The 11,796-nt window shown below is 45.6% G+C and overlaps 1 protein-coding gene across 4 annotated transcripts in view; it reads right to left on the bottom strand.

Annotated features, from left to right (window-relative positions):
• Positions 1 to 2,378: 2,378 nt before the first annotated feature.
• SEL1L3 (SEL1L family member 3) overlaps positions 2,379 to 11,796 on the bottom strand; it is an 87,170-nt gene continuing 77,752 nt past the window's right edge. For 2 of the 4 annotated variants that reach the window (XM_008685863.2, XM_008685862.2), the window contains one exon: positions 2,379 to 3,522. In XM_008685863.2, the coding sequence (XP_008684085.1) occupies positions 3,383 to 3,522 (140 nt within the window). In that variant the 3' untranslated portion in view covers positions 2,379 to 3,382. Of the gene's footprint in view, positions 3,523 to 6,698; positions 7,415 to 9,574; positions 11,674 to 11,796 lie in introns of those variants that run through there. The other 2 variants (XM_008685861.2, XM_008685860.2) reach the window with 2 other exon arrangements.

The raw sequence follows: 11,796 nt of genomic DNA, 5'->3' as shown, positions 1-11,796 counted from the left end.
GATTTTATTAGGAGAAGCCCCAAATCCTCAATTTTATGATGTTAAGAAATGATTCAAATTTTTAAAAATACTGGATGGGCCAAAGAAATCACATCTTGATTTGTTTCACAATCTACTGGTCTACATCCCATGGTCTAAGAATGTCCTAAAGGGAGGAGACAATAGGTAAGTAAGTGAACATCAACTCTGGACCCCACTCTTCCATTCCTTTCCCTACCCTCACCCCAAGTTGACTTCATTGTGCAGGGTTCTATTCCAGTCAGCCTAACACTAGCCTCATAGGAAGCGAATTTAGAACTCGAGAAGAGGGAGGTCGAGGCTTGAGAAGGAATGAGCTGGACCCAGATCACACAAGCTGAAAACTCTTGAGAGAACAGGTGCCTAAGATGGGACAAGAACTGATAGTGACCTACCTACCAGCTTCACCTGAAGTAGTTTGGTGCTGGAACTACTCCAGCTCTTTCCAGCATGATCTGGAGATGAGCACGTTTGGACAACTGTCTCAGATCAGGATGGCTCCCATGAGTCCATGTTCTGGAACTGAATCAGCCTCCTACAATGTGTCCGATTGGTGTTATGGGCTGAACTGTGTCCACCCAACATTCCCATGTTGAAGTCTAACACTCAGTATCTCAGAATGTGATTGTGTTCAGAGATGGGGCCTTTACAAAGATCATTAAGGTAAAATGTGGTCATTAGGGTGGGCACTGATCCAATATGATCGGTGTCTTTTTAAGAGGAGATGAGGACACGGACACACATAGAGGAAAGAGCGTGTGAAGACATTGGAAGAAGGTGGCCATCTAGAAGCCAAGAAGAGAGGTAAAACAGAAGAAAACAGCCCTGCTGGCACCTTGGTCTTGGACTTCCAGGCTCCCAAACTGTGAGGAAATACATTTTTGATGGTTAAGCCCCTGTCTGTGGTGCTTTGTTATGGTGGCTCTAGCGGACGAATACAGCTGTGTGCCTTGGAAATGGACCCTGAGAAGCAGGGTTGCAAGTGAAGCTTTAAGGGACCAGTGTCAGGAAATTCTACACAAAAACAAGGAAGGCAGAAATAGGTAGAGGGAGAAATTGAACTATAATGAGGTTGCCATCAAGGTAGTGTTCTGGAGTTGGGATGGCCCTTCAGGACTGTTCCAAATGAGGCAAGAAGCCTTTTTTCCTACAGAGGTCATTCTTAAGGTGAAAGGTGGCGGGAGGTGATTCCTTCTCCCCACCCCTCACCACCCCGCAAAACATTTGGCCAGGTCTGGAGATACTTTTGGTTGTCATAACTGGGGGCCGGGTGTGTGTGTGTGTGGTGGGGGGTGCATGCACTCCTGGCATCTAGTGAGTAGAGCCCCGGGGTGCTGCTGAGAAATACCCCACAATGCACGAGGCAGCCCCTACAACAAAGAGCCATCTGGTCCCAAGTGTCAGTAGTCCTGAGGTTGAGAAAGCCTGCCAGACCTCAACACGTCATTGACCACGAGGCGCTCTTGCAAGGACGTAAGCTTGGGCAGGTCCCTGGAGCTGAGGGCAATTCCCAGTGAGCCGTCTGCAGTCTTATGATCCCAGCCACTGAAGATTGAGCGTTTACCAGGAAGAGAGGATCCAGGTAGAGCAAAGAGCCCTTTATGGGGACCCTCAGTCTTCTTTCTTTTGATTTTTTTTGAAGATTTTATTTTTAAGTAATCTCTACACCCAAAGTGGGGATTGAACTTACAACCCTGAGATGAAGAGTCACCTGCTCTACCAACCGTGCCAGCCAGACGCCCCTCAGAATTTTCTTTTTAATAAAAATAACAACCAACCATGTTCAGGACACTGTTTTGGGGGTTTTACCTATATTATCTCATTTAAGCCACATGGAACATCAGGAGAGGTGGATTTTATGACCCTTATTTTATAAACAGTAATCCAAGACTCAGAGGGTTAATCACTCACCCAAGGTTATTGAGCTAGAAAGTTACAGAATCAGAATTTGAATCCAGGGTCATGGGACTCTAAAGTCTGGCTCTCTTGCAAGCAGGGAAGACAGCCCTTGGTAAAACAAGAACAGTCTACACGGCACACAGAGGAGAAAGATCACGGCCTGCAGACGTCACCCAGTATATGGTATAAAACAGTCCCAGCGTAGCCAGAAGCCCTAAAATGATGTCTGGTCCCGTGCAAACATCACAGAGGCCAGACTGAGCGTGGGATCCCTGGAGAGGAGCCGCCTTCCACCTTCATATCTGTAAACGTCATAAGTTACCAGAAATAATCCCTCTCATCAGAAGGACTCTTCTATTTTTTTTTTTTTTTTTGCCCCCTCAAGGAGTATGCATGGACCTTGCGACTTTGTGTAAGGACAACAGTAACTACAAGAAAGAAAGCAAGCCACGTCCCAGGAGTCAACGGTATAAAAATAATTTTTATTTACTACCGTAAATAAAGTAGTGCAAAGAGAAGTTCGGACCCACGATATTGCATTACTGACTTATTTACCGCCTTAGCAGCATACGGTGTATGGACAGTCTGCTCTTCCCCTTCCTCTCTCTTCCTCTCTCTGTCTCACACACACATACACGCGCCCTTACACAAACTCAGGCAGGCGTAAGGGGTAGGGATGGAACTATGAGCTAAAGGCTTATTTCCTGCATATTCCACTGCCGCCAGTCTATTCTAATGGGTAATTCATGGAGAAGACTACAGTTAAATACTAAGAATTTTCTAAATGTTATTTTATGGATTCAATTGAAAAGGAAATGATATCCAACAATGTCATTAAATGATCTGGAAGCACGACCCTAGAAAAAGTCAAGGAGAAGAATGTAAACCCATTTACAAAGCTGTCTCCTTCCCCGCGTTTCCAGCCACAACTGATTTCTTTCAAGATGCCTTAGAACTGCTGGGTCTTGGAAGTCAAATTGAAATCTGCCTTTTGGACGTTGAGGAGCAGGGCTGTGGTCAACACACATCCCGAAAGATTCTCTAACGGGTGGAGAGGTCACAGTTTTCTGTTCTTTAATGAAAGGGAACGAACGAGGGGCTAAGATTCTTAAAATACATCTCAGGGTATAAGGAGTCAGATACACCAGCGGGCAAACTATGACCCCCCCCATGCACACGGTCACTAGGGATGGACTCAGCAGTGACCCAGTCAACCTCCCCGACACGCCCCTGTAATCAGGATGTTCCTTGTATTTTGTCTGAGAACCTTTGGTTTACCCACTGCCTGCTCTGGGTACTTCCTTGTAATTGGATTAAAAAAAAAAAAAAAGACACCAAGTGCAAAATTCGCATCCAGTTGACAAGACATGTAAGGTGTTTATCAGCGTTATGCCCTAGACCCCGCTTTCCAATACCAGCTGCTGACGGGCTTCTCTCTCAGCGGGACAGACCTGGAGCGCACAGTTCACTCTCCAGGCTCTGCGTTGTTAGGGACTGTGGGCTGGTCCTGAGCGGAGGCATCTGCAGCTGGAGTCACAGCTGGACTTGCGGTGGGAGCCGTGGGGTCTGCGGAGGCCCGGGCTGGTGTCGGACGGGAACCGCTGGCTGCAGAGACAGGGACAGCAGGTGCTGAATGTGCAAACCAGTACGTGCAAGACACACAACCGCACCCAGCCCCTCGCAAGCCAGGGCAGATGCGTCTGGTCCAGTGGCCCTGACACCAATAGATAAGTAACTCCACACCCATTATCTAGGTTCCTTGGACTTTGGTGTCCCCTCCTATAAAATGGCAGATTGGGATGGACGTGCAAAGATCTCTGATGGTTCTGACATCTTGGGATTCCAAGTTCTGCGTTTATGCTGTGACTTCTAGGCAAATGTTTGCATTGAAAGAAAGAAAGAAAGAAAAAGAAAGAAAGAAAGAAAGAAAAGAAAGAAAAGAAAGAAAGAAAGAAGAAAGGAAGGAAGGAAGGAAGGAAGGAAGAAGAAAGAAAGAAAGAAAGAAAGAAAGAAAGAAAGAAAGAAAAGAAAGAAAAGAAAGAAAGAAAGAAGAAAGGAAGAAAGGAAGGAAGAAAAGGAGGCAAGGAAAGGAAAGGCAAGGAAAGGACAGACGAACACTCTCTGGTCTACGTCTCCCGCGGTCATCTCTTTTTCTCTCATGGTGTTGACGCAATGCAAGCTATGAATTATACCAGTCCATCAGAAAGGAGTGTTTGTTTTATTCACATTCTTATTCCCATTGGATGAAGTATCAAATTTGGTTTAAATTATGTTATTTAAATAAATGTTTTAAAATCATAATTATTCGATTTAATTATTTATCAATCTACCTTTAGTAAAAAGGTTGAACCACCATAAATATTAGGGAAGCTTCTAAAGTTCTGTACTTTATGTCAGTGGTTTTCAAAGAGGGCGATTTTGGTTCCCGGGGGACACCTGGCAATATCGGTAGGTGTTTTCAGTGGTCACAGCTGGAGGGCAGGTTGCTGCTGGTGGATCGTAGGTAGAGGCCGGGATGCTGCGAAGCATCCTACGACACAGGGGATAACCTGCCTACACCCAGAACGATCCAGCTCCAAGTATCAGTAGTGCCGAGGCGGGCACACCCCGCTTTCTGGACTGAGGCTGAGACGTATCCTGGTTCATCAGATTGTGGGATCTGGAAACTGGCCACTCTCCGTTATCAGTATGTGATACTGGATTGGACAAATCCCCTGTCTCCTTCTGCCTTCAAAAAATGGGGAAAATAGAAGTATCTACACCCACGCTCAATTGTTGCGAGGATTAAATGAGTTAATGTATACAAAGTGCCCANAAGAGCGTCTGGCCCGTGCAGGTCCTCCACAAATGTGAGCCATCAGTACTGGCGATAGTCTGTTTCACCCTGGAAGTGTGCTTTAGGATTTATGAATTTCAGGGACGTGGCTTGCAGGACTGATGAAAGAGTTAGTTGGTGCGTCTGAGTCTGGGGTCTCTCCAGCTCTTTTAGGCCCCTGGAGCTTCTGAAAACAGCAGAAACTCTGAAGCAAGAGAAACAGCAAAGCTTTGAAGCCAGGAGTCACGTGACTCTGCCATTTACCAAATAAGTGATCTTAGGCCAGTTCTTCAACCTCTCTGAGCTGCGGTCTCTTCATCTGTGATATGGGGACAGCAGTTTGCAGACAAGCGTGACATTTGGCTCAGACAGGGGCCAGCGTTTGTGCAAACAATTGTTAGCTTGTCTTTGAGCAGCAATCTTAATCAAGCTCGGCAGTCCCTGAGTCTTAGACAATTTTCAGTAGGTGGAACCATTTTTAAGGGTTCCCAGGGTCCATCCTGCAATGTATTGACTTTAAGAAGATGACACCACATTGACGACCTGATTTCTCGATAAACTCTTCGAGAGTTCCAGCTCCGCGAGGCCATTCCAGGGACTTCAGGAATGAGCTCCGAAGCCCCTTGCCTTTCTGGATATGGAATTTCCTAGGAACCCCTTCCAACAGCTACAGTATATTTTCTGGATCCAGAGACAGTTTTGAGAGAACAGGAAAGACAATGATGGCGGTTGGTGGGACGGGGAGGAGGAACCAGGGTATTATATAACGACGTGAAGTTTCTAGGTTCAAGCCATCACTCTCGCGGGTGATCTAACCATGGCAGGAAGGATGAAGCCCAGTGCCATGGTACAAAGACCATTGGCTGGAGTCAGGAAACAGGGTCTGGGAGAGTCTCATTTTTCGGCTACTAATAGGTGACTTTGGGGTGGGTACTGAGCGGCAGACATTTCAGTCCTAAAATGCTTGAATCTCACAGGTCTTGGATCGGATGATGTCCAAGACCCCCGTGGGCCCTAAGATTTATCTTTCTGATGATCTCTGAGGAAGTTCACGAAGTACTAAGGCATGCATTTTTTTTTTTTCCTTTTCAAGCTCTGGGAGAAAAAAAAAAGTTTAAATCACCATGGTAACAAGATAAATCAGCAATCAGTTTTCTGATTAAAACAAAAAAGTGCCAATGTGTAAATGTAGAAGGAATGCATAATTAGCATGCCACCATTTAAATCTTCTTGTAAGAACATAATAAAAATGCTTGATGTTTCTACAGTAAATTTGTTATCATCCACGGGAGAACGCCCCCCTTCCATCAGGGGGTTTGCAATCACTGGACGAGCCCCCCACGGCCCATCATCATTTTAAAGTGGCCTCTTTGTCTCTGCTCACCTGAAATGCGTGCTAATTTGATTACCAGACTGGAATCAAGGTAACCAGGAAAATAAGTGTGCTGTTTCAGAAAGGATAGAGTATATGCCAGAGCCAGATCGGAGGGATTTTTGTATTGCTTGCCGCCTGGGGGACCCTATTCTGTACATGAGTGAGAATAATCGGAAGCTGGCCCTGAGTGGGGTAGACCAGGGTTTGGCAGACTGCAGCCCACCGCCCAAATGGGGCTCACTGCCTGTTTTCGGATGGCTTGCAGTCTAAGAATGGTTTCTCCATTTTTAAATGGTTGAACAGAAATCAAGAGAGGAATAATATTTTGTGACAGGTGAAAAACATAGGAGATTCAGATTTTCACACCTGTAGTAAAGTTTTATTGGAAACGAGCCATGCCCACTCGTTTTCATGTACGGTCAATGGCCGCTTGGCCCTATAATGAAAGCCGAGCAGCTGAGATGACTCTCAAAGCCCCAAATGTTTATTATCTGGCCCTTTGCAGAAAAGGTTTGTCAATCCCTACGGTGGGTCATCGCGGGAAAAAGGTCTGCTTGCCAGTTGACCAGATGGGAGCATAAAAGAAAAGAATATGAGGGAATATACTGGGTCAGGCCTGAGATAGTATAATGTTTGCAAAGATAGAGCCCATGGGGGTGAGGTGGGGGTGGGTTGGGAAGGAGAAACCTTGGAAATCCTGTGCAATCAATAAGATCTAGCCTACTTCACCTGGGCCTCTAGATCTAGCGGGACCCCAGGACAAGTATAAGATTCATGTCATTTAACTATTTCTCATGAGTGAAGCTACTGGGTCAGCGCCAAGGGTAATGAGAAAAGTGAAATCTCGCCATTAAACAGCTCTGACTTGAAGGCTACTACTTTTTTCCATGAACGCCACTTTCTGACATTTCACTGTAAGTTTAGTAGCAACCTCATTAAGTGGAAATGTAGAGGACAGGAAAAGAGGAGAAACGGTGTAATTAATCTTGTTCATATCATCCTACTCATTTTCAAAGACCACTGGGCTAACCACTTGAGCAGACAGAGTAAGTTGGCTTCAATTCCGGCTGTTTTGAATGGAACAACATCGGTTTAAGAGGTTACCTCGTCGTACCCAGGAGCTGCTGGTTCGCCAGGTCTCGCTCCATGCTGTGCCTTCTACCGAGACATCAAGTTCCCGGTAATACTGGTAAGTCCAGACTCTCTCTGGAAGGGTACCCTCCGTTTTGTCCCTCTGTCCTCTCTTTACCCTTCTTCAGGCAGCCAGCCAACCTCCATGCTTTCTCGGTCTCCGGGGGGACTTTTGGCTGGGCAGAAATGGAATCGGTTCTAGACACACTTTGCTTTGGGAATTTTTTGTGTTTTTTCCCCAAAAGCCTGAGTCCATTAAGGCAATTATGCTTGGCGGGCCTGACAGGGGAGAGGTGGAGCACTTCAGAGACTCAGCAAGGCGGGGGAAGGAGCGTCTGGAACCTGGGAAGCTGGCTGAGCCTGGCTGTGGTTTGTACCGGTGGCCACTAAGCCCTTATCTTGCCCCCTCGGCAATCTCAGAAAGGAAGTGTGGGGAGGAAAAAGTGGACAGCAAAGCTGGTGGGACTCTTGGTGATCAGAAGCTGCAAAGCCAGTGGGCTTGGAGGGACAGAGGCGGCCCAGGGCAGTGTGCCTTCTGCTCTCAGACTGGTGACTATGTGAGTGGTCCTAGACCCAGGGACCCTTGCGCTCCCCTGGGAGGCCTCGGCCTCAAAAAAGACTGAGCTGCCTGGTGGAATGCAAGCCAGGAGAAAAAATAAGTTCCCTTAAAAGGAAACAACAGACGTGTGATATTTTCATATATTTGTTTTGGTTCTCTTGAGAGTCTGGTAAATATCTTTTAGACACTTTAAAAAAGAGTTTGATGTCTTAGAAAGAGTCTAACAACATCGAAAAACCCATGAGGCTCTGGGAATTGTGTCTGTTACTGAGATAACCCAAGCTAGGTATTTGCAGGCGCTGCTTGGTGTCAGCATGCTTTATTGCAAGGGGAATGCCCCCAGGGTAGTATTCCTGGGAGCTACCAGCTACCATTTGTTGAGTTCTAAGCACTTTACACCCTGTTATCTGGTTATTTGCTTCTCTCCACTGCAATGGGAAGTAGGTGTACCGCTACTGCTGCTATTTTACAGAAAGGGAAACTGAAGCACGGACGGGCTCCCCCCCTTGCCTAAGGTCACACGGTGAGTGGCAGGGCCAGCACCTTAGCAGCATGACTCCCGAGCCTGTGTTATTAGCTACTGCTAGCCTTCTGAACACGGGACAATTTAGTGTGGCACACGCGGTGGAGTGCGGACTAGATATCACAGGACACAGAAACTCAGGAGGAAAATGAAGGTAGTTGGAGCCGAAAGCAAAATGGATGGACAGCTCAATCTAAATGTTTGACCATAAATCACTAATTTTTAAAAACAACCGACTAGAAAAATGCAGATCTCGAAATGACAAAGATCCCTAACTTAGAGCAGAATCCTTCCACAAGGCTACGTAGGGGAGGCTGCTAACTTTCAAATTTTGTCCCTCTTAACTGTCTGAACTCAGCACCCAGACTTCCTTCCTGTGCCTGCTTCACACCAGCATCCGCTAGAGGGCGCCACCCTCTGGGGCGGTCAGGAGACCTCAGGCACCAACCAGGTTCAGGGCAAGGCACCAGTTGTGCCAACTTGGCCCTCTGAGCGGCCTTCTCACCTGCTCCTCTGAGCCTATCTGGCCCCCGCCCCATGGCCTAATCACTGACACAGTACCTTCCTATTTCAAAGATTTTTTAAAAGATTTTTTTTACAAATTTATTCATTGGAGAGAGAGAGAGAGCAAGAACAGAGAGAGGGAGAGAGAGAAGCAGATGTCCCACCGAGCAGGGAGCCCCACTCAGGGCTCGATCCCAGAACTGCAGGATCATGACCTGAGCCAAAGGCAGACGCTTAACCGACTGAGCCACCCAGCGCCCCCTATTTCAAAGTTATTGGAAAATTTGCACTTATGTGGAGGATTTTAAAAATATGAAAGTAATTTACTATGTATTTTAACTCGACACTCGTTCTAACAGGGCTGGTAGGCACCCTTAGGGCACATTTTGGAAATAACGCGGAGACTTTTTTTTTCTTTTTTCTTCTAGACCCTTCCTACTCAAAGTGTGGTCCATGGAACTACAGTGTGGACATCACCTCAAATCTTGTTAGAAATGTGGAATTCCAGAGCCAGCCCTGGACCTATTGAATCAGATCTGCACTAAATAAGATCCTGGGGTGATTCATGTGCACGTTACAGTAAGGAGTATGGGGCTAGAATTTACATATTGAAATACTTGTCATTTTATTATGATTCATTTCTTTTTATTTCTCCTTTATATTGCTGTTAGGGCATTACTTTTAAAAATATGTGTGTAGGCAGGATAATTATCATTCATTTAAAGTTACCAAAAATGTGCTACAAAATATTTTTTGTACAAGGGAACAATAAGTCAGAGACAGAATGGTAACCACTGTTTTAAAATACAATTGACCCTTGAATAACTCAGATTTGGACCGGATGGCTCCACTTCCACAAGTTTTTTGGGTTGTTGTTTTTTTTTTTTTTTTTCATAAACACAGTACAGCACCGTGAATGGACTTTCTTTTCCTTATGTTTTTCTGAATAACAAATTCTATTCTCTGACTTACTTTCATATAAGAATATAGCATATAATATGCATAACATATAAAATATGTGTTGACTGTTTATGTTCTCAGTGAGGCTTCTGGTCAATAGGAGGCAGCAGTGAAGTTTTGGGGGAGTCAAAAGTTATATGAGAAATTTCAACTGTAGGGTAGGGGGGTGTCCCTAGCCGCCCCCCCACCCCAGTTGCTCAAAGGTCAACTGTATCGCGAGTCTGAAAAAGCCTGAAATCCTGCTGCCCTTGGTCCTTTCTTGGACATTATTTTGTGATTTGGGGCAGACCCCTTCATCTATTTGGCCTCGATCGCTTCATCTGTAAAATGAAGGGCACAGAATCAAAGAGCCCATCCAGACTGGTCTAAGGCCAGCAACACGGAGGGAGTTACGCACAGGACGTGAACGAGTTTGCAAAAAAGGAAGAACGTGTGCGAAAGAGCAAAGGATACATAGCAAAGGGAAAAAAATATCAAAGGGCAGGAGGGACAGGGAGGCGAGAATGTGGAGAGACTGATAATGCAGACAGGAAGACAGGAAAAAGAGACAACTTCGGCTAAAAGCAATTCCACCAGCCCATGAATTTTCATGGCTACCAGCTAGCATAAAATCATAAAGACAATTTTCAGCTCCTCTAACGGAATTGCATTTGTAATAATCATAACAATATTTCTACAGAGTAAAAATGACAAAGATAATTTGAAATGGAAAACACTGACAAGATGCAAAATAAATGTGCTCTACCTGGCAACAAATTTAGGGACGGGACAGAATTTGCATGAGGAAAATTTATAAGCCAGCATACAACGGGGCATCAAATCTGGATAGGTTTTGATGGCTCCTTGTTAACCTCCTCAGGTAAATCAGAGGGAAATGATTCTGCATTCGCCTCTTGCAACAGAGACTTCCTTCCCACCATCGAATCTGTGGTGAGACGCACTCCTTTCGCTTTTCATTATCTGCTACACAAATGGTGGCTGAGCAAATGCTCCAATGCCATGTCCAGTCCTAATGTGCCCATTTGTAAATGTCCCTCCTGGTCTTCGTGGGTGATTATGTCCTTCTGCAGCCGTCCAACAGGGCGGAAAATTGTCATTCTCCACTGACAGCAGTTTGCGACTTTGCGCACCTGCTAAGTGTGTGATATCCCACCTGATGCACGAAAGCCTTCCGTCGCGTGGTCTGATAGGGGACACGAGCGTAAGAGCTCACATTTACTGAGAGGGTTTTATATGCCAGAGAAATATAATGGCTAAGACTACTTGCAGTCGTCACGTGGGTAAGCATCCTGTGTATTTTTTTCACTGAACCCCTCTAACATCCCCGGGAAATAGCGACTATTATAACCTAATTTTATTGTTGGGAAATTGGGAGATCAGGAAGGTGAAATAACTCGCCATCAGTCACACAGCTAATGAGCAGCCGAGCCTGGACTCCAAGCCCGAACAGAAGCTCCGGCGGCGTCCCATCTCCTTCACCATGGCCTGACGCTAGCTCTGAAAAATGACAGGGAGCGGTGGGAATCACGCTAAACTACATGCTCCCTTCGTCTTCCTCCTCAGCCCCTCCTTCTGAATCCATGTGGCTGGGTATTTTCACTCATCATGAGGGTTTCTTTATCATCCCACACATCTGATTCCTTGACTGGAATAAATAGGAAGAATTCAGACTGGAACGGGCTTCAGCGCTGGGTTCTAAGGTCATGGAGGTAGGATATTGACAATGGATGTATTTTCAATGGGAGAAGACATTTGGGTTCAATTTCTGAAGCTTCTTATTTAAAAAAATCCTGGCTTACTTTGACAAATATAACAATAACTGGGACCTTCCAGCAGCCAGAGATGATGGTACCAGCCTGGGGGAATCCTCCACCCCGTGAATGACTCATCTAATGAAAGGAAATAGCATGGTCAAGGGCATGAGGAGAGAAAGTGTCTTTTTTTTTTTTTTTTTTTTTTTTTGGGGAAAAAGAATCCCTACATTTTTATATTGCCCTGGCTTCTTAGAAATC

This window comes from Ursus maritimus, unplaced genomic scaffold, assembly GCF_017311325.1.
Source record: "Ursus maritimus isolate PB19 unplaced genomic scaffold, ASM1731132v1 scaffold_8, whole genome shotgun sequence".
In the NCBI taxonomy this organism is placed as follows: Eukaryota; Metazoa; Chordata; class Mammalia; order Carnivora; family Ursidae; genus Ursus; species Ursus maritimus.
This window is presented reverse-complemented; position numbering and strand designations above follow the sequence as displayed.